At 45.7% G+C, this 22,887-nt stretch overlaps 1 protein-coding gene and 1 long non-coding RNA gene across 7 annotated transcripts in view; one reads left to right on the top strand and one right to left on the bottom strand.

Annotated features, from left to right (window-relative positions):
- The window catches only part of FSTL4 (follistatin like 4), a 584,589-nt gene that overhangs the window by 6,999 nt on the left and 554,703 nt on the right, over positions 1 to 22,887 (bottom strand). For 4 of the 6 annotated variants that reach the window (XM_058736382.1, XM_058736366.1, XM_058736357.1 and 1 more), the window contains exons 9-14: positions 20,659 to 20,820; positions 20,114 to 20,248; positions 19,068 to 19,094; positions 15,160 to 15,278; positions 10,377 to 10,526; positions 3,062 to 3,169 (exon numbers count right to left, since the gene is read on the bottom strand). In XM_058736382.1, the coding sequence (XP_058592365.1) occupies positions 3,062 to 3,169; positions 10,377 to 10,526; positions 15,160 to 15,278; positions 19,068 to 19,094; positions 20,114 to 20,248; positions 20,659 to 20,820 (701 nt within the window). The remainder of the gene's footprint in view (positions 1 to 3,061; positions 3,170 to 10,376; positions 10,527 to 15,159; positions 15,279 to 19,067; positions 19,095 to 20,113; positions 20,249 to 20,658; positions 20,821 to 22,887) is intronic. The other 2 variants (XM_058736397.1, XM_058736392.1) reach the window with 2 other exon arrangements.
- On the top strand, positions 935 to 8,649 carry LOC131515939 (uncharacterized). The gene is made up of 3 exons (XR_009263755.1): positions 935 to 1,785; positions 2,405 to 2,857; positions 5,498 to 8,649. It is a non-coding gene; the product is annotated as an uncharacterized LOC131515939 (long non-coding RNA).

Here is a 22,887-nt window from a genome sequence, read left to right as displayed (position 1 = left end):
GAGTTGCCATGTATTAATTTCCAGTTATTTTTATCCTCCTGTATCTGCAGTAATACTCCTTTTCTCATGCCTCATTTTATATATTTGTTCTTTGTTCCTTTACCAGGCTTGTGAAGGATTTCTCTGTTTCTCTTTGTTCTTTGGTTTTGTTTATATTAATTTCATTCTTCTCCTTGTCACTACTCTGTTCTTGTTCTCAGTTCTTAACACAAGTACTTCTTCAGGCTTTTAAGACCCAGACACTCCATGTCTACAGCCTTCTCTGTCTCCTGTTGGTCTTGATGTAGAATGATCGCTTTACTATTGCTTTTGAGAGTGTTTCTAATTTCCCTTTTGGCTTCCTTTTTGATCCAGTAGTTACATAGGAGTGTCTTCTTATTAGGTTCTATTTTAATTGTTTCTAATTCATCAGCTAATGTTGCCTATAACATCTACTTTTACAAGATTGGTTAATATCCTTTGTGGTTACAGATAAACCTATTCGTATGTGGACATGTGAAAAAACTGTTCTGCAGATGAAAGGTGTATATTAAACCAAGTTGCATTGTTAATCAGTTTTCCCATGTCATTCATTCATATCCTTTGGACAATTTAAGTGCATGTTAAATTAAGTTCTCCTTGTATTATTTTTTCAAGTAGGTTTCATGTCCAGGGCAGAACCCAATGTGGGGCTTGAACTCACAACCCTGAGCTTAAGACCTGAGCTGAGATCAAGAATCAGACTCTTAACTGACAAATCTACCCAGGTGCTCCAAGTTCTCCTTGTATTTTTAATTGCTCTTGTTTGAGGCCATTTAGTTGTTAATGTTGCTTGATAACTATAGGCTACTGGAGACATAGTAGAGACATAGTATCTGTTTGCTGTTTTTAGTGCTGGTGACCTTAAACCCTACCTTGCCTGATATGCACCAGTGGAAATATTAATATATTCTTGTTCACCTGTCCTCATTCAACCTTTTATTCTGTTTCATGTGTGTTTTTTAAATTTTTTTAAAAACATTTATTTATTTTTGAGACAGAGAGAGAGCAGGAACAGGGGAGGGTCAGAGAAAGAGGGAGACCCACAATCTGAAACAGGCTCCAGGCTCTGAGCTGTCAGCACAGAGCCCGATGCGGGGCTCGAACCCACAGACCGTGAGATCATGACCTGAGCCGAAGTCGGATGCCTAACCAACTGAGCCACCCAGGCGCCCCCATGTGTGTTTCTTATAAACAAGTTAGAGTTTCCTTTGTTCCTAACAAAGTCTGATCATCACAGCTTTTAGGAGAATTCAGTTGATCACATTTGGAATAATGAGATGCTCACTTCCCAACTACTACTTCCAAACAGCATTCTCCACACCTTCTCTTACCCCAATAAGATATTTCTAAGTATTTTTACTCCCTCCACTTTCCTCCACTCCATGCAATTATTTTTACTGAATTAATTTATCTTCGGTTATAGCCTGGCATCAGGATTTCTCTTTCAGCCTGTCTATCTTAATTCAAACATACTTATTTAGAACTTGTTACACATTTGCAGAGAGCCTGTCTTCCTCCATCTTAGTTCCTCCGTGGGTTCATTCTTTACATCAGTCTCCTCTTGATCTTTCTTCATCTGGTGTTTGTCTGGGATCCTTTCCTCAAATCTGTTGCTTAGAGGGTGCAGGTGAGTGATACACTCTCTGAATTCTTGCACATACTGTATCTTTGTTTTGTCCTGCCAGGTAAAGGATATCTTAGCTGGGAATAGGATTCTTGGATCTCAGCCATGTAGATGCCATAGTCTGCCAGCTCCTGTTACAGGTGAGAAATCCACTGCCACGCTCATGTTTTCTCTTTTACAGATAACCTATGAAACCATGTGTTTTTCAACTCCTCTGCCTTGTTAAATTAGGCAGTCATTTTTGGTTTCAGCAAAAAAAAAGTTTTGGTGACTCCTCCCCTTGAATTACCTTAGAGGCTTTGTTGGAGCTGCCAGAGGGAGGGCCAATAAAAATTATAATTTCCCTGGGCTTAGGTTCTGCTCTGAATGACCTTTATTCAGGCTTCTAGACACTGTAATGGATTTTATGGTCATCTCACTGGGGCCCACATTGATGGCATCCATCAAATGACAATAGTTTCAATTTATAGGAGATGAAGTAGTGTCTTCCCCCTGGCCCAACCGTGCAGAGGTAGGCAGGCAGGTATTCCCCTGGAGGAAGCCTCTGTAGACCCAGCTGTCCCTTTGCTCTTACCAGTCTTGAGAACAGGGTGAACTTGACTCCATCTGCAGCCCTTGTCAGCTGGGGTTCTGAGAGAGAATGAAACCCTAATGTGCTGAGGCATCCACTGTATGAAATGAATTAACTTCTGTGCATCTAGAATGGTTCTATGTAGATCTTTGGGACAATGCAGGCATTCAACTCACTTTTTTTTTTAGGGTTTAATTCTGTAATGCATCCCTGGATGAGAAAGGCAGAGCCAGGCACGCCCAACACAGGGGTGATGTTGACCTTCTCTGACAGGTGGAGAGGGGGGGATCCCACAGAGCTCCTGTGACCAAACTCTTTCAAAGAGGAAGCACAGTGCAGTGGCTGAGTATTGGGCTGCAGAGCCACACTGTCTGGGTTGGGACATGGGCAAATTAGTGAACTTTGCTGTGTCCTAGCATACTGTAAGCACTCAGTAAATGTGCTTCCACTTATGGACATAACTAGTGCTCCTACTTTTCCTTCCTTACAGGCTCACATCTAGCACATGCTTTGACACTGTTTTCCAGCCTGCCCAGCTCAAGGTGAAGAAAGTCCTGGATCAGGAGAGGTGGGGCCTGGAAGCCACATTCTGGTTGTCCTGACATCAGAATCTTATCCATCATCAGTATTATCTTTTAAAGGTAGGCCTGGCTGAAGACACCTTGTGAATTGCCTGTGAGGGGCTTTGGCCCAAGGTTGTTTCCTACTTCCTACTCTCTCCTCAAACCTTGATGGATAGGTTTTTGGATAAATGTGATCAGCTACCTAGGGAAGCAAGAGACATTATTAGACAGGATAGTGTCCTCTGTTCCTGTGGGGTGTCAGTTTCTACATGTTCAACATACCTGGAGGCTTGGTTGGGACTTGTGCACATCCCCCCAGCTCAGGACCCACACTTGGTCATGAGACTTGTCATAGGACAGCTTAGCTGGCAGAGGGTCCACACCTATGGACTTGAAAAAAAAATAGGCACAAGTGGGTCATCATTATTATCAGCTGACACAGTGGTCATTTCTTGGCTTTGTGTAAATGGCCTTCCTGCCCAGGTGAGTGGATAGCTAACCTAGCATCGTTGGCAGTGAGCCTGCTTGGGAAGCCAGGGCACAAGCCTCTTTCTGGGTTTGTCTTTAGAGGCATAAAACCATTGTCAGTCATTTAATTCCTTTTATAAACTTGGTGCATGTTTTACTTAAAGGGGACCAAGACCATCTTGGCAAAAGTCTAAACCCAGAGGCTTTACGTTTACCACTCAGGAATCAGCTGCAGGACCCTCCGGCCACTGCTCCTAGAAACGTTTTGGAGACTCTAGAACCCTCAGTGTCTTTGGCTGAGATTCTGGTGAGTTGGCCCTTCCTTCTGTGTCATCTGAGACTGACTTAGAGATCATCCATTATCACCTGTCTTGTCTCTTTGCACAGCCTCTATCTGTACATCCTTTAGCTGGAGGCTCTGGGACCCAGATTGTAGGATTCAGGCAGACATTTTTTTTTTTAACTGCTGTAACTGAAACTCTATTATCCTTGGAGAACAGAGCTTCCCCTGTGGCACTCTCAAATGGAGACTGTTTTCTGCTTTTTATATGTAGTTGTCTAAGTTCCAGAACTCTCCTCCATGATGCTCATACCCCTAGACTATGACCCCTGCTCTTCTTGTCATTGGCCTCCATCCTGGCCACTCCCTGTGTTCATTAAAGATGTCACCCTTTCGGGGGGAGAAACCCACCTCTACCCCCATTGGTCAAAGCTTCTCTGAAGAACTGGCTGTGGAGTCCATGATCCATTTCTCTTTAATATTCCCATCAAGTTTCTGTCTTCATTACTCCACTGACCTGTTTGAAGACCTTTGTGTCAGATAGATCACTTTGTGATCCTCCTCTTTTTTTGACATGTCAGCAAGATTCCACATGGTTAACTACTCCCTTCTAGGAAGCTTCTCTTCTCTCAGCTTCCCATCTCCCTAGCTTCCCTTCCTCATTCTGATTTCAAAATGTTGGCATGTTTCAGGTCTTCATCTTTGACCACCTTCTCTGTGTCTACATCCTTTCTCTGGGTGAGTTCATCTGATTCTATGGCTTCAGATAACTTGCTGTACTCTAATGACTTTAGAACTCATTCCTCTGTTGATGACCTCAATTTAACAACTACAAAACCGAACTCTTAATTTTGTCACTCCATGCTGACCTAAATTTCTTCTCCATTCGTTATCATCTGTGGAGTCCCCTTTCACTCTTTTGGCTCTAATTTAAAGCCCTTGGCCCCTGAAGCCTCTTCCTACATTCAAGTACTGCAGGTCCTTTGTTCATATCTCCACCTGCTCCTTTTTGTTCCCAGCATCTGCCAGCTTCCTGGTTGCTTCTCTTCATTTGCTAAAGGCTCCAGGATCTGGCACTGTCTTCCTGTACCCAGAGCTTCTTAACCCATCACAAATAATACCATCTTGACACTGTCTCTAGTTTCTTCAACTCTTTTAAAAACTCTCTTGATTATGCATTCTATTCAAGTTACCCCATTTGTCTGCCTTCTTCACAGCACAACTTCCCTAGTGTTTGGACTGTAGCCGCCTCTCTCCTTTCTATTTACACTTCTCCAATCACATTTCACATTCTCATTCTGAGGTGGTGTGGAGTAGCAAGCAGACTGAAGAGCTAAACCAATAATCTCCTAAATTCACAACAGTGTTCTGCAGTCTTAATATGCTGAGGAGCAAAGGTATAGAAGGGAAAAGATACTGAAGAACATACCAGGCTCTTAGTTAAAAATCCTGACGGGCTAACTTCTAGGTCTAGGAATAAATCAGAAGCAGAGTAAGCCTTAAAAAATTCAGTTCAGGCTTGATTCAACTTAGCACTTGATTAGACTAAAATGATTCATTCTCTACTCTCTCTGCCTAGCAGAGGAAGATGACAACCATCTCAAGTCTTTTTTTTAATATATGGAGTGTCTGGCATTTAAAAAATTACTAGACATGACTACACAAACTATGTGATTAAAAACTACATATGAAAGACAATAGAAAGACCCATGGGTGACCCATAGAAACATAATTACAATTTTATATACTTAAGTAGAAATTACAAAAGTGAAAAATGCAATACCTGGAATTAAGATTTCAATAATTAGGTTCTGTTAAATCCATATTAGACATAGCAGAAGATAGGACTAGTGAATTGAAAGACAAATTGATAGAACATACTCGAAGCACAAAGAGACTAAAAAGAATGGAAAAGAGTGAAACAGACATGTGGCATACAGTGAAAAGATCTAACTTTTTTTTTTTAACAGTTTCTAAAGAAGAGGTAAGAAAGAATTCCAATCTGATGAAAGGTATCAATCCACACAGTCAAGAACCACTAGGACTTACAAATCAGAATAAATACAAAGAATACCGTACCTGGGCACATCACAGTAAAACTGCTAAAGACCAAAGAGAAAATCTGAAAAGCAGTCAAAACAAATGATACATGACCTTCAGAAGGGTGACAATAAGACTGACAGGTGACCTATTAACAAAAACAGTGGAAGACAAGGTAACAGCATCTTAAAATGCTGAGGATAATTTACCAAGGTAGAATTCTATATCCAGTGAAAATAGTTTTTAAAAATAAAAGGCAAAGTTATTTTTAAACAAACAGAAACTCAGGATGTGTTGCCAGCAGATCTGCACTAAAAGAACTATTAAAGAAACGTCTTCATTTACATTGAAAACGATCCCAGACAGAACTGTGTGCTTCAGGAATGAATAAGGAGTAGTGAGAAAGTAAATATGGAGGTGAATATAAATGACTATCAACTATACAAAATAATACTAACTCATGTCTTGTGGGGTTAAATTATATACAGAGTTAAAATTCATTCCCACAATAATGCAAAAGGCAGGAGAGGAGTTTAAGGGGTTAGTGTTGTATGGTTCTATCATTATTAGGGAAGTGAAGTAATTTGTACAGGACTATATTGAGGCAAGGATGCATGTTATAATCTCTATGGTGGTAATAATAGTAACAGAACGAAAATGTTTGACTAATCCAAAAGAAAGTAAAAAGGAGAAAAAAGCAGAACAGTTATGTCAAATGAGAAAACCAGAAAATGGAAGATTTAACTATATAATTGCATTAAATATAAATGGATCAAATGATCCAAGTCAAAGATGAAGATTATTATACTACATAAAGGCCGAAACCCAAATACATGGAGTTTGGAAAATTATACCATGTTAACACTAATCAAAGGAAATCTCATCTGTCTATACTAGAATTAGGCAAAAATAGACTTTCAGGCAAGAAGTATTGCCAGAGATAGAGATATTTTCTAAGAACAAAGAAGTCTTTGTCCCAGGAAGTTATTACAATTTTAAAGCAAAAGTGGTAGAATTTTACATAAATCTACAATCACAGTGCTGGACTTCAACAACACCTTTCAGCACCTGACAGACTCCGTGAACAATGAAAAAATCACTTAGAAGATCTGAACAATGCAATGAAGATACTTGACATAATTGACATATATATAGAAAACTATACCACCCATTAGAATACACATTCTTGTAAAGTACATATGCAGCATTTACCCCATTGATCATCAGCTGGGTCATAAAGCAAGCTTCAATGAATTTTCAAGGATTGAAATGATTGAGAGTATGCTCTCTGGCCAGAAAAATCAGTAACAGAAAGTCTTCTCCTGTACTGCCTAGGAGAAACCACAACCCTGCTTATATCCAAATTTCTCCCTACAAAGACCCTGCACCTGGGCATTGCTGGAAAGTAAAACACAATCCTGCTCACATTTCGTCCAGCAGTCCTCTAACAGTTCCCCGGTCAGGTCAATCTCACGTGCAACCTTCACCTTTCTCTCCAAACCTCCAGGCTTAGTGATGATTTTCAACCAGAAGAGATGTTCATCCAACTACAACCAAATGTAACTGTCACCTATTTGTAAGCATACCTGAATAGTCTCTATTTTTCTCCTGTTACATCAAAGAATGTGCTTTTATCTAAAGCTAGCATCTCTACTTCTCTGCCCTGGATTCCAATGACTCCTGCGTACTTTAATGATGCAGAACAAAGCCAAGATGTGTGGGAGGTTTTTTTTTTTATATATTTTTTTTAGCATTACATACATACATATATACATAGATACATACATATGCTGTAATGTCAACTAGTCTAAAAAAGTTTCTTTGGCATGTTCTTCTAGCTACTGCCTCATTTGACTCCTTTTACTCATATTTACATCAAAACTCCCCCAAATGGTTGGCTGTATTCACTATCTCTAATACCTCAAGCTTGTATTCCATTTCATTTTATCTGCTCTTGCCAAGGTGATCCACATGATATCAAATTGAATGGTCAGTGACATGCAAATGGTCTCTGCTATATCTGACACCACTGACCACAAACTCTTCCTTAAGGCATTCTTCTTTTGGGGTGCCTGGGTGGCTCAGTTGGTTAAGCATCTGACTTTGGCTCAGGTCATGATCTCAGAGTTTGTGAGTTTGAGCCCCAAGTCAGGCTTCCTACAGAGCCTGCTTTGGATCCTCTGGCTCCCTGTCTCTCTGCCCCTCTCCTGCTCACACAGCTTTCTAACCCTCTCTCTGTCTGAAAAATAAATAAACATTTAAAAAAACTCTTCTTTTGGTTTCTGGCATCCTCCCCTTGTCCCCCGCAGCCCCCAATTTTCTTTGTACCTTTCAGGCTACTCCTGCTTGGTCTCCTTGTTGGCTTCTTCTCTCCTTCCTGATCCTTAAGTGTTGGAGTGCTTTAGGGCTCCAACCTTGACCTCTTCTCTATGGATTTAGCAGTTTGTATGGTGATGATACCCACACTGACATCTCTGGCCTAGACCTCACCTTGGACTCCAGACCCGTTTATCCAATCGCTTGACATCTCTGCTTACATTTATAACAGCACTTTAAACTTAACAGACCTAAATCCAAATGCCTAATTTTCCTGTCTACCTCTTCCAGGGCATGCACCTTCTACTGGCCCTAAATCTCTATATGGTACATTCATTTCCTATTGCTGTGGTAACACCTTACTACAAACTCAGTAGCTTAAAACAACACATATTTGTTTTCTTATAGTTTTGGAGGCAGAAAGTCTGAAATTAATTTCACGGGGCTGAACAAGTATGTCGGCAAGGCAGTGCTCCTTCTAGAGGCTCTGGGAGAGAAAGTGTTTTCTGGAATTTTCCAGCCTTGAGAGCTGCATTTCTTAGCTCGTGGCCCCTTCCCTCTTCTTCAGAGCCAGCAGTGTGCTTTAGTCCTCACATTGCCTTTCTCTGATAAGGATACTTCCACTTGGATTCAGGGCTCCACAGTAGAAATCCATAATGTAATTTTATCTGCTGACTACCATTTGCCCTATAAGGCGATGTTCCTAGGTTCTGGGGTTTAGGAAGTGGCCATCTTGGGGCCATTAGTCATTCCACCACACACCATCCATGGCATCATCGTTCTACAATTTTTTTTTTTTTTTTTTACTTTTTAAATATTTTTTTTCAACGTTTTTTATTTATTTTTGGGACAGAGAGAGACAGAGCATGAACGGGGGAGGGGCAGAGAGAGAGGGAGACACAGAATCGGAAACAGGCTCCAGGCTCCGAGCCATCAGCCCAGAGCCTGACGCGGGGCTCGAACTCACGGACCGCGAGATCGTGACCTGGCTGAAGTCGGACGCTTAACCGACTGCGCCACCCAGGCACCCCAACTTTTTAAATATTTTTGAGAGAGGCACAGAGTGTGAGTGGGTGAGGGGCAGAGAGAGAGAGAGACGAAGTCACAGAATCGAAGCAGGCTCCAGGCTCAGAACTGTCAGCACAGAGCCCAAAGCAAGGCTCGAACTCATGAGCTGTGAGATCATGACCTGAGCAGAGGTTGGATGCTTAACCCAGTGAGCCACCCAGGGCCCGTTTACAGTTTCTCGATTAAAAAAACAAAAAACAAAAACCCAAAACAGCCTGCCTCCTGTCTCTGAAAATTTATATTCAACTCAGCAGAAATCTTTCCACATTGAAAATCTATCAAGAATCTGATCACATCTCACCATCTCCAATGCTGTCTGCACCTCTTGCCTGGATTATTTTAGTAGCCACAACTCTGCTCTGCTTTGCAGTCTGTTCTAACAGAGCCTGACTATTTTAAAATCTAAGTTTAAAATTTAAAAATCTCTTTAAAAGACTGACTCTTTAGGGGTGCCTGGGTGGCTCAGGCAGTTAAGCATCTGACTCCTCATTGTGGCTCAGGTAATGATCTCACCTGTGAGATTGAGCCCTGTGTCTGGCTCTGTGCCAACAGCATGGAGCCTGCTTGGGATTCTCTCTCTCTTTCTGTCCCTCCCCTGCTCATGTGGGCTCTCTAAATAAATAAACATTTAAAAAAAGAAAAGACTGATTCTTTAAAAATATAAATCAGAGTAGGTCATTCCCCAGATGAAAACTCTTCATGGCTTGGGCCTTGGTTTACCCCTATCTTCATAGCATCCCAGTCTCCACCTTCTCACTATACTCTAGCCCCAATGGCCTTCCTTATGCTCCCAGAATGGAAGTCCCACTTGACATTTATATCAGAATCTATTCATCTCCAGAGTGAGGACCAGTTTAAAAGAGTCTTGTAGGGTGTATGGGTGACTCAGTCAGTTAAACGCCTGACTTGGGCTCAGGTCATGATCTCACAGCCCCCCAGGAGTTTGTGAGTTTGAGCCCCCCGTTGGGCTCTGTGCTGACAACTTGGAGCCTGGAACCTGCTTTGGATTCTGTGTCTCCCTCTCTTTCTGCCCCTCCCCCACTGGTGCTTTGTCTCTCAAAAATAAACGGTAATAAAATTTTAAAAGAGTCGTCCAGTTCCTCTGTCACATTTGACCTGTAAATAGCTTTTAGAATTTATAGCTCTCTAAAATTATGATTTATGGTCTGACAGACTAGAATATAAGTTCTAGGACTTCACTGCTCATTCATGGCTATTTTTCAAGAACCTAGAACAGTGCTTGGTCCATAGTAGGCAATAAATACTGATGAGTAACTGTACAGGAACCTTCTTTGCTCCCCCCTGCCCCTTGCCCCTAGTCTGACTGCCTCTTGTAGGAGCTGGGGAATGTGCAAAAAGCCAAGAGGAATGTGGCCGCTGTGCCCCAGAACCGGAAGCCCCCCTCACTCCCTTAGAGAGACGTACCTGTAGGACTTTCTGGGCTTGCACATCAACCACGAGGACCCTGTTCAGTGCTGGCTGGGCCACGTATATGTACCGGTGCCTGATGTTCACTGCCGATGCCCACTGGCATGACTGGGTGCCATTTCCTTCCACTTGAGGACAGATTTCTTCCTGTGAAGGAGATAGGCTGCCATATATCTTCTTAATCCCTCATTCCCCCCTGCCAGGTGTGGGTTCCCTCTCCCTTAACCCTCCTCTGTCCCTCTCTTAGAATCCACAGACATTGCACATGAGTCCTCCCATGTCACCAGCTTCACTTAACCTTCAACTTTCATCCCCTCCCACATGTGAGGCTGTAACTCCATTTGTTGGGTTTTTCATCCGCAGCCTCCAGGCCTGTCTTCTTCTCTCTTGCATGTGAACCTCTCCCTCTCTGCACCCCCATCACAGAGAAAACTTCTTTCAGTGGCCAGACTTCCAAAAGAGTGACCTACTCTTTCTTCTTCCTTAGCACAAAGCCAGCAGGGCTCCCACAGAGCTCTGTACTGACTTCTTGGTTATTAAATTAAGTCTGTGCCATCTTTTTATTTGAAGTTGGGACATCATCTGACAGTGTGCTATTCTGTGCTTCCTTCTCCTCCATCCCACCCCAGTGGGGGATCCTTCTCTGTTGCTTGATCCTGCTCAGTTTGCCCATCCTGAATGTCAGAACGTACAGGGGCCACTGCATGACTTTCCCTCTCTAAAATCCACTCCCTTTGCTAATCTCATCCAAACCTATAGCATCAAATACCATCTACATGCTTACAACTCCCAAATTTCTGTATTTAGTTCAACCCTCTTCTCTGAACTCCAGAATTATGCAGGCACCCACCTAGCTCTATTTGGCTGTTTGATGCATACCTCAAACTCATGAGTACAAAATCAACTCCCAGTTTTACCTCCCAATCCTGCTCATCCCATTAACAAAATGGCAGCCCCACTGTTTTTCTTCCAGAGACCAAAACCCTTGAGGCCACCTCTGACTCCTCTTTTTCTCCATATACCTCCAGCCCTCATCCAGGTCATACACACACATTCAGAATTTGACTTTGTCTCATGGATTCCATCTCCATCACCTTGCCTCAAGCTACATTATCTGTTGCCTGAGTAACTGCTGTCGCATCCAGGTTGTGTTTCTCGATTCCACTCTTGGTTCCTCCCCCAAATGTTGTCAACACAGAAACTGGGGGGATCACTGTAAGTCCGCCCATCTCACTCTTCCTCTTAACACCCTCTACTCTATTAATATTTCTTCTTGCTCAGAATAAGATCCAAGTCTTTCCTGAAGCCTACGGGGCCCTGCCCACTCTGGCTCCTGCTACTCTCTGAACTTCAGCCTTTCCCGCCCTTACCCACTGTGTGTGCGCACATGGCACGCTTTTCTTCCCTTGTGTCACCCTCCTGCTCTGGGCCTTGGGCGTTCATTGGCTGTTACCTTTGCTGGGAATGCCCTTCCCCAGATATATGCACACTTTATCCCCTCAAATCCTTCAGGTCTCTGTCTATGGGCCACCTTATGGAGAAGTCCTCTCTGACCCTCTAACCTGGTACCACCAGGTTCTTTGCTGCGTTTATCATTTGCTACCTTCATGCATTGATTTGTCTACGTCTGTTTGGTCTCTCTTCTTTCACTAGATTGCTCCTTGATAGCAGGGGATTTGTTTGGTTCACTGGTGTGTCCTTAGCACCTAGTCAAGTGCCTGTCACAGAATGGGTGCCTCAAATACACTTGTTGAATGAATACATGAGTGAAAAGGGGGACCTTGTTTTATCTTTCATGATATACATTCTCCTGTTTTTCATCATGACTCTGGTTCTATTCTGTCTCAGTCTTCCTCATGGTCCCTCTTGATCTGCCTGTCCCTTAACTATGACCCTCAGGGTTTTGTTCAGGTGCCCAATTCACACCACTCATACATACCTTTGGTGGTCTATCTTGTTTCCCGCCCTGGCTTTAGCCAGTACCCATATGCCCATGGCTCCAGGTCTGTGTCTTTAGCTCAGAGCCACCTTCTCCAGTTCTGGCTTGGTTCTCCCATGGTCCCCCTCATCCACCCCTGAGCAGTTCCTCTACTCCCTACCTGATCCTCTGCGAAGTCTTTAGCACCAGCTGGCCAGCCAAGACCAAGCATGCTCCCTTCTCCTGTGCGATCTGCCACAAATGAGTCACTAAGAACTACGGGGACGACCTCCTAAATCCCTGAGCTTATCTCCTTTCCAGTTCTTTCCTAAGCGACTGCAATAGCTTTGGAGCAGAGCTCTTTTTGCCTTCTACCCTTGCCACTGCCTGTCATCATGGTCACATTTCATCCTCACAATGATCCCAGTTTACATATGAGAAAACAGAAGCTGGGGAGGTTAGGTAACTTTCCTAAAGCCACTGAGGCCTCCAGTGACACAGGTGGGATCTAAGCCCAAGTGTACCTGGTTCGGAAGTCTCTGTCCTTACCTATTCCACATGCTGCTGCCCATTGGGCAACGGGGACACCTAATCCAACAGAGGGGCCCCAAAGAGGAAGCACCAACCTCCTGTTCACTTGGCATTTGTATAAGAGATTTGTTTTACTGCAACGCTCTTGGGAGGTGTTGGGCATTTTCTAGAAGAGCACACTATTATTTGGGACTGTTCCACGGCTTACTGTGGTCTTGTGCTGCCTGATACACCTGAGGACCTCTCTTACCATGTCTTGTCCTAGTTTTTTTGGAAATTTGAGTCATGGTTGGGATCTGAGCAATTTCCCTCAAGCTACAGGTTATATTATTGCAAATCTATGAGAAATTAGTGCCAATGTGGCAGGTCGCAATTATTTAAACTTAACTGCCAGAAGTTAACTAGGACCACTCTTTCTAGATGGTTTCACAACCATTACATACAAGGAAAATTCATCAGGGGTAACACTTTTAAAAATGATTAATTTAAGTGAAATAGCCTGGAAAACAGCTGTTCCAAAGCTACAAATGTGAGAAATGCAACAGCCTGAGACATGCCAACAGCCAGCACAGCAATGTGACAAGCTGGCTGCAGGAACTTGCCTGGGCCCCGCCCACTTACTCCAGGAGCTCCAACCCCATCATGGTCACCAGTTCATTCACTGTAGGTCTTCAAGGGGAGGGCATGGGGGGGGGGGGCTTTAGAAGACTCTTTTGCATTAATGGCATTGTTTTAACCTCAAGTAGCTAGGGTTTGGTGAAAGAGGTCATACCTTACACAAGAAACCACCAACCCAAGGCCAAGTGGGATACCAGTGGGAGAGGCAGAGCCATGGAGTCAGGTGGGGTGGGGTGGGGTGAGGTGGGGAAGGACCATCTAGGGGATGCCTGTGGACAGGGTCTTGAGAGCTAGAAGGGCTTTCCTAGACCTGCTGCCGGCAATGATCTCTTGAGCCTTTGTGCGTGTTGTATTGCCACTTTGCATTTGGCCTCATACTTTGTAGCACCTCTGACCTTGGGGCATTCACATGTTTCACTCTCTCCCCTGGTTCCTTGGGGGCCACTGAGAACCTCCAAGCTAACCTCCTCTATTGACTCATTGAAGACCCCTTCCTTTGGTAAACTTAGCCTTCCTTAGGTTCTGTGACCCAGGTTTTCCCGGCTTTCTTAAAGCTACTTCTTTTGCCTGCTAGAGAGCAGAGGGCTCTCCAACTCACTGATGCCATTCCACTCTCCATACCTATCCTTCTGGATGTTTCTATGCTTGTGTCCTGTGGGCATCTCAAGTTCAGTGCATCACAGGCCACCGTCATCTGCTTGGCGGGGAGCCTATGTGTCCTGCTTGTGGGGTACCCAGCAGCAGACTGGGAATGTGGTACATGTCTCACAAGAGAATGAACTGTATCCCCCCAACCCGCCTCTCCTCCTGAATGAAGAGTACTCTCCTCCTCCCAGCAAGACTCCAGGTTTCCCTCACGGTCTTTGTTGATCTGACCTGTGATAGCATTGAAATCAACTCAATTCTTCCCATTGCCACTGGCACTGGCTCAACTACGTCACCATTGTCTCTCACCTGGATAATCACAACAGCCTCCTCACCTGCTTCTGTGCATCTAGTCCAGTCCTTCTGATCACTACCCTCACTGGGACTCTGCACCTGCTCTAAAGCAACCTGATCAGGGCCATGCTTCATATCAGGTCCTCCAGAGGTCCCCAGACCTTTGAGGATCCCATTAAAACCCTTCAGCTTTGACCCTTGGCTACTGTCATCCTGATCTTGGGCCTTTCTCACATTCATGCTTCCCTCCAGGCATACAGAGGATTTGCGATTCCCCAGATGTGACCTGACGTTTTATGCCTCTATGTGCCCCGTGCATGACATTTCCTTTAGAAATCACCAGTTCCTGCTTGTTCTTCAAACCTAAGCCCAGGTATCACCTGCTCAGCAGGCTTCTCTAACTTTGCCCTCCCCAGGTCAGGAGAGGCCTTGCTCCTCAAGGTTCCAGTGCACCTTGTACATCTTTCCAGCAGCACCTGTTTGGCTGGCTGTTCACACCACTGTGTCCATCCTTTCCCTGTGAACTTGGGACCAGAAACCCATTTGTAAGCCCTGGGCATCACCTCAGACTCTGTGCACAGAAGGTGCTGCCTGACGAAGGAGTGAGACCTTAAACCCTCCGCTACGTGTTCCTTCCTGAGCCCTGGAACGCATGTGGAGCCACACCACATCTAGCAAATGGAATTTCAGAAATCAAGGGGCACACTGGTCAAAGACTAGTGTTCAGCATGTGTTTGTGTATGACCTGGAAGTGCCCTCGGCACAGAAACTTACGTAGCTCATGAAGATCTTCTCAGTGGGTTTGAGGTGCCTCTGGATCTCACAGTCCGTGGGGTGCAGGATGATAATGCCATCGTCAGAGAAGACATAGAACATGTTTCCCACACTAAGGCCTGGGAGGAGCAAACACAGCCATGGTTATGCTACCCCGCAGCAACTAGCCCCTCGACAGGGTCACATGTCACATTATGCACACAGGAAACCTGCGGTTTGGGTGCCTGTGGTAAAGGCATGAAGTGCACGTCCTGGGCAAGATGATGTAAGATAAGCAAGTGGTGTGTGGGGAGCAAGGAGAGAAAGTGCCAGAGGGCTTAAAATCACTACAGCCTATCAAGGGCTCTGCAGGCCCCAGGCTGTCCTTCCGGACACACACCTCTGTCCTAGGGCACCGAGGGTTGGCTACCAGCACAAATTTTCAAATAAATGACAGCTTTGGCTTTGACATGCATTTGCCCTTTCCTTCTGAAAGTCAGAGTGTTCCTTGTTTGCTTGTTATCCACTAGTCAAATCAGGATGGATCAGATCACACCAGAAAAACAAAAGTCTCCTTATTTTTAAACACATTTACATAGAGCACCACTCCCGGAATGTAGGGTCCTGAGAGTGCTGTGGCTGGTACCCCCTTGTGCCAACTTAGTCCTGCCCTGCCTGTGCCAGAAAACCCCTCCTTCAAGACAGCTTGCTCCCACCTCTCCGCCCCCACCCCCGCCCTTTTTTTTTTTAATGTTTATTTTTGAGAGAGAGAGACAGGGTGAATGGGAGAGGGACAGAGAGAGAGGGAGACACAGAATCCAAAGTAGGCTTCAGGCTCTGAGCTGTCAGTACAGAGCATGATGCGGGGCTCGAACCCACGAGCTGTGAGATCATGAATTGAGCAGAAGTCAGATGCTTAACTGACTGAGCCACCCAGGCACTCCTGCCTTACTGTTTTTTTTTGTGGCAGCCCCGTGTCGGGCAACAGAGCCTGCGTGGTTGCACCCACCTGCGTGCTCCCATCACCCCCCAGGGCTGTGGTCACTTGGGGAGACACCCCCTCAGACCAGCAGAGAAGGGGCCTTGGGAGGAGCTAGTTCAGTCCCCTTATTAAAGACAAAATACCTGAGGTCCAAGGAAGGCAAGGGGCTTGGTTGAGGTTACTTGCATTTATGCCAGAGCTGGGGTTGGACCCTGAGCCCCTGATCTGGGCTCTGTCCCCTCACCGTGCCTCTCCGTAAAAGGTAAACAGGGCACAAAGATAGGTGAGGTTTGAATCCCCCTCCCTATCTCTTTCTCCCTTACTTCATTTCTCATGAAGGTAGAATATTAAACAGATTTTCACAAACGCTAAGAAAATTAAATCTATGAAAAACAGGCTTTTTCCTAGCATGCTGAGAAAACCAATGTACTGACTTAATTGGATATCTGGGTAAATTTTTTAGCGTTAAATAACAGTAAAACAGGGGCGCCTGGGTGGCTCAGTCAGTTGAGTGTCTGACTCCCGGTTTTGGCTCAGGTCGTGGTTTCATGGTTTGTGGGTTCAAGCCCCATGTCAGGTTCTGCACTGACAGTGTGTAGCCCGCTTGAAATTTCTCTCTCTCCGTCTCTCTCTGCATCTCCCCTGCTCACTCACTCTCTCTCAACAATATAAACATTAAAAAATTTTTTAAACAAGACAGAAAACAATATAACAGGCAAATAGGAGCCACCATTTCACTTGCTTCCAGTGGCTCTGTAGGCAGTTTTCTGGGCCTTGAGCTGTTGGTGACCAGGAAGCATCAGAGCCTGTGGTTCCCAGTGTGGACAGAGGTCCCTGACTCCATGGCACAGTCTTAACTGTGCTGAGAGGGGTTTTGGGCAGGAGGGCTCCTGCTACTGGGAACAGCATTACCCCAGCCTCTCAGAAGCTAGTAGTGCCTGGGAGCACCCTGCACAGGTCCCAGCGGGGAGTCCTGGGGAGCTGTGCAGCCTGTCCCTGAGAGCCAGACCAAGTGGCCCCCATGAGCACCCCGTCTCTGCTCTCAGGGCACCCCAGCTTTTGACACATATTTGCTCTGTTCCCATTTATCTTGCCTCAGCAGGGCCTTCTCTTCTGGACATTCTCACCTGGCAAAATTCTCTTGGTCACACCTAGGGGTCAAAGTCCCTGCAAAAGCACAAACCCCAGAAACTGCCTCCTGGGGCCTCTTGGAAAATCGACAGCTCTCTGATGCAGCATCACACTGAAAGTTCAGTGGACTCCATGTGGGGTTTGCAGGTGTAGCCACGTGTGAGGCCAAGCACAGTGCCTTCCTCCCAGTAGGCAATGGAGTGTGGGGCTCAACAAACACCTGACTTCCCAGAAGACCAGGCCTCATGACCCAGCCCCCTGAAAGGGTCTGTGTGAGTTTAGCTTCTACTATGGGGGCTTTCTTTGCTTTTGTGTGCCCTCATCATCCCACATCTTGTGGTGAGACTGGACAGTTCCCCGCAGCCTGTGACCTGTTTGGTTTTGTTTCTGTATGTCCGTCTCCAGCTCTGAACTGTCCAGCCTGGTTGTGCAGGTGGGATGGAACGGATTCAGCACTGCATCGTCTACTAGGAGGGCGGCACCTGCCAGCCCGAAGCCCGAAGGCAGCCGTGGGTCTTAAGTTGGCCTTGAGTGGGGGCCACTAATGGCTGCCTTGCACACATCTTAGGGCCTCCTGCATGCTTTGCTGGTCTCCACTTTTGAAACTTGAGCCCTTTGTATGAAGCCACCTTAGAAAAATACCACCTCTTAAAGACACACGGTGAAAGCTCTCTGTGCATATCGCGGCCTACTAGCTAGGTTCAGGCAGCAGCAAGGGACAACTGTCCATGGTGAGTGGCCTTCGCTATGATTTATTCTTCCAAGGAATCCTAAAGCCTATTGGCAGCAAGTCCTCATTTTTCAGACCTTGCTTCTGATTTGCTCTCAAGACATACCGTGAGCTGCGGTGCCTGATGTTTGGGAAACCGTTCTGAGCATGGGTATGCATGCACACGCTAGAGTCTACCTAACACCATGTGATGTTCATGAGGGAAAAATGAGACGGTAAATATGCTGGTTTTGCAGGAGGGAGATTTAGTGTTTAGCCCTGAAATCACACGGTACGTTCTGGGGCTTCTCATACTCCTCCCCCATGCCCTGTCTGCTGATAGTGGAGAATAAGTTAACTCAAGGTGATCTGAACTCTGCTCTGGTGGACGGCTGCATTGGGCTGAGGTCCACAAATGCACATACACCCCAAGCTGTGACTCAGGCTCTATAGCCCAGCTCTGACACGGGCCTGCTATTTTTTGAAGCACGTGAACTGTGTTAGACCATTTTCGATGTATAAAAACGACAATATTTTTATGGTCCGATCTATTACCTGAAGATGGTTTCATCAATATAAAATTAAAAAGTCTGTTCATTGGGTGTTGTATGGAAACCAATTTGACAATAAACTTCATATATTGAAAAAAAAAAGTCTGTTCATGTCAAAACTATGCATGTAAACATACATTGACAGAAATCGTGGTGGGTTTTTTCTTTGCCATTGCCTCAAAGTGTGCACTAACCCCCACACTGGTACTAGCTCCTGGAAAAAAGTTGAAGGCCCATTCTGACCAGGAGCCCCTGCCAAGTAGTCTGCTTCAGTGAGGAGTTTCAAATAGCTTTAGACGGCAACTCTCCACTTTTAAGTTCTAATGGACCGGGGTCCATTAAAGAGACTAGCAGGTTTTGAATCTGCTTCTCAGTGTGTGCCATTTGAGTTCGACATTGACCTCCGCCCCTCCCAGCTAATCTGGCCCGTGGACTCGACTTGTGAGGACGGCTTGGTGTCTGGAAAAGCAGATGGTAGCTCGTGGAAAGATGGCCCATGATGGAAGGCTGAGCACAGGTGATCACAAGCACAACACACAACAAGTAAGCTTGGTACCTTCCTCTCGCCACAGAATGTTTGCAACTACAGCATCAGAGAATAGGGAAGCAGGAACGTGATTGAGGGAAGGAAAAAAGAAGAAAGAAATGTCAGAGTCTTGACTGTAAGGGTTCCATTCACGGACATACTGCTACCTACTCTGCCACATAGAGAGTCTGCACGGCTCACTGCCCCAGCAACAGCACATTGACAGGACTCTGAACCTGGACACACGTTTCCAGGTCTTGGGACTCTTGCGATTTCTACTCAATCTTTGAAATCAGGTCCCAGGATCACAGAAACGAACAGGATCCTCCACTTCTGTGGTTGACAGGAGTGAACAACATCTCTGCCAGAGCTCCTGGATTACTTCCAGAAGCCATGCTGATTTTCAACTAGGATTCTCACAGGAAGACCATCTGAAACACTTGTGATTATCTCGTTGGATGATGAAGACTCAGCTTGGAGTCTCTGAACAAGGGAAAGAGACTAAGTCTATCACCCATGTCTATGAAATCAACCTGCAGAGCCACTTGGTGGCAGTGGCTACAAGGGGGGCACGGGGGGCATGCTGGGTAGGCTCTATCCCTGGAGTATAAAGGTTATTTGTACATGTGCGCTCAGGCCAGTTCCTGGGCCATGGCGGGATGGCAGCACATGATACAATTCATGAATTGGTATCTATGTAGTCTATCATGTATGGAGTCTGCACCACTGGCCGGTGGGTGGATAGTATGAAGAATTCTATTGGGGGAGGGGCAGAGGTTCCAGTCATACAGCAAGCGGGAGGCAGAACTGGGACTAGGATATGCAAGCTTCTTTGGGGTCCTGGGCTCTGTCTGCTGTCCAGGGAGTTTCCCTCTCTGGGTTTTGTTTAGGTTGCCAGGGAAGGTCTGCTCACCTTTGGGCACCTCTGCTCCCAGCTTTAAGCACAGAAACATATGGGGCTTCCCCCTGTCTTCAGGGGCTCATGTTGGTGGCTTTGGCTCTGGTCAGTTGGTACCCCTGCACCAGACACCCCCCAACCAGCTCAGTGAGGACCTTAAAGACGAGAGTGGACTCACGGGTCTTTCTAGCAGAGTCTTCGATGAAAAGTGAGGAGATATCCTCGTCCACACCCACTTCATTTTTGGCAATGCAGGTATACGCCCCCGTGTCTTCATACCGAACACTGCCGATGTGGAGTTCGCTCCCGTTGGCTGGAGGAAGGACAGTGCTCAATATGGCCTGCTCAGCTGGGTCCCCCCCACTCTCCGCGGTGCCCCCCTCCCGTCTCCCCTCTATTCAGTGTTGAGGTTAGAAACACAACCCCTTGGCAGGGCTGAGGGCAGCCAACATCTGTGATACACACCCAGGAAGGGCTGGAAGAGCTGAATAAATTGAAGGTGACATGAGACCTGACTGGCAGTTTGTCATCATTGTGCTCAAAAAGCCCGCAAGACCTGCGTTGGTCCAGATAGCCGGAAAATTTGGGGAGACATTTGTTCACTCTCAACACGTCTGGCTTATCTGACTTAGAAACAAATCATGAGTCTCATTTCCATTCCTGGGGAAAGTGTCAGCTGGAACTTGACGGGAATAGCACAGCGACATTGAGGGCAGTTCTTACCTAAAAGGGAGAGTTGTTTCGACATCTGGGTTGAGACGTCCATGCCGTTTTTCAGCCAAGTGATTCTGGGCATAGGAATGCCCTCTGCATGGCACTTCAGACTGGCTGCCACCCCGGGCTCCTGCGCCTGGGTCTCCGGGTACACACGGATGACTGGCGGGACTGTGGATCAAGTTGGTGCTGGTCAGAGAGAGCCCCCTGCCTGGCCTCAGACCTGTGCTCTGGCTCCGAGACCTGCTCCAGAGGGGTGAACCGACAGGCAAGTCTGGAGTTGTCTTTGTAACCCGCTTACAATCACCCTGTTCAGCAACGCAAGCCCTAGAAGAAAGGGCTATAAAATGGATCGTAAGCAATAAACATGTCAGCCTTTGTACCCTGTAATTCATGGCTTTCATCATTATTCTAAATATGATCAGAAAGACATCCAACTATTTAATGCTATTCAGCTGCTACATGTAAAGAGCAACAGCCGCTGCAAATTTATTTCTAAATGAATAAAATTCAGATATATTATTTCTGTTATGGGAAAGCCATTGGACAGGGGCTTAATTTTTTTGCAGGAAGAGCTTCGCAAAGCACTTCTGGTCACTGACTGGCAGGGCTGCTAATTATATTACCACTCTGGGGAAGTCCATTGATCATTCCACTGGATCACTCTTATTTCTCCACTTCTTACCCCCTGCACTGTGGATGGAAGGCAAGTGTGGCCTGCATAGCTCAGCCATGGGCCCTGGGAGTCAAGTTCGGGGCCAAGGATGTGACTGTCCCACTCATCAGAAAAACGTGGGTGGGCAAGGTGTCAGCTCCCTCCACAGCTTGCTGGCCTTTCTTACTTGAGCCGTCTGTGGGAGAGGCACCTGGAGGAAATGAAGACTGTTTGGAGGATCCTCCCTCCTACCCGTAGCTTTGGGCCCAGGAAATGAAATAATTATCATTTTCAGTGGACTCGAGGGCTCTTACTTATCCATATACTTTACATACTTCCAAAACGGGTCTGTGAGAGTTTATGTAAAGGCACCTGGATATTAAATTCAATACACACCTTGTGGAAAGGTGGAAGATGGATTCTTCCTGAAGCAGGCCACTACATTTTCCCAGAAGTATTGTCTGAGAAAAGAAAGCATCTCAGTACTTTAGGAGAGAGATTTTTCTTGGGACCAGAGGTAGAACAAGTTGTTGCTTATGGAGAAGGAGGCTGCTGGTGATCCCAGAATGTGAGCAAGGTGTCCAGTGACCTGTGCTTGGCTGGGCTGAGGACAAAGGAAAGTCTCCATTGCCCCATGAGACATGGACTGTGCAATTCCCTCTCAAAACTCTTTGGGAGGCTATTAATAATCTCATTAACTCTGAGTTTCACGTCTTTTCTCTGGTTTACCTGTGGGGCAAAGCTGGGGGGCTGAGGAGAAAGCCAAACAGACAACCAGCAAAGGGCATGAATCCAGCTTCAGAATATCCCAGAGCTGTTTTTGTAACAAGAGCTCAGAGGCACCCTGTGACAACCACATAGAGACTTAAGAATACAATCTGAGTCATTTCCCAGTTTCTCTTTGTTGGAGGTTCTGGGGGAGAGCTCCAGGATGTGCAGATCAGGCTACTGGGCTGGAGGAGGTAAATGGGGCTCTAGCAAAGCCTATCTGGAGGGCTGCTTACAGCATGAAAGTGCATCTCCCTTCTCTCTCTCTTGTTCAATGAGGAAAGAAACAGTAACTTATCTAGACAATTTCCTTACGCTGTGAATTTGGTAGAGGGAGGAACAGTGTTCAAGTTGGATATATCATAGAGTTTTGGTCAGGAGGGTGTAATTCAAGAGCATAGAGATAGAACTGGGGGGCTTAGGAGCACTAGACTGGTGGGGAGTTGGAGAAGGTGAGAGAACACCCAGAGTACTACAATGTGTGTAGCCGTGACCTGGGAGTTAATAAACTTGGGCTCTCGCTAGATCACCATTTATTTATACAAGCCTGCCTAGCAGACATAAAGTAAATTTAAAGAAGGTGAGAGAAGAATCAATAGAGAAAGAAGCAGAAATGACTGAATCAATTAGTCAAAAAAGAATAGAACTGATAAATAAATCTAAGACTTGGATGTCTATAAAAATCAGTAAGCGAAATTTCTGGCAAGTTAGATCAGTGAAAAAAATAAAGAACACAGAGAATTAAAAAATATGAAAATATAGGGGCGCCTGGGTGGCTCAGTCAGTTAAGCATCTTACTTCAGCTCAGGTCATGA

Source organism: Neofelis nebulosa, chromosome 1 (genome assembly GCF_028018385.1).
Source record: "Neofelis nebulosa isolate mNeoNeb1 chromosome 1, mNeoNeb1.pri, whole genome shotgun sequence".
NCBI lineage: Eukaryota > Metazoa > Chordata > Mammalia > Carnivora > Felidae > Neofelis > Neofelis nebulosa.
This window is presented reverse-complemented; position numbering and strand designations above follow the sequence as displayed.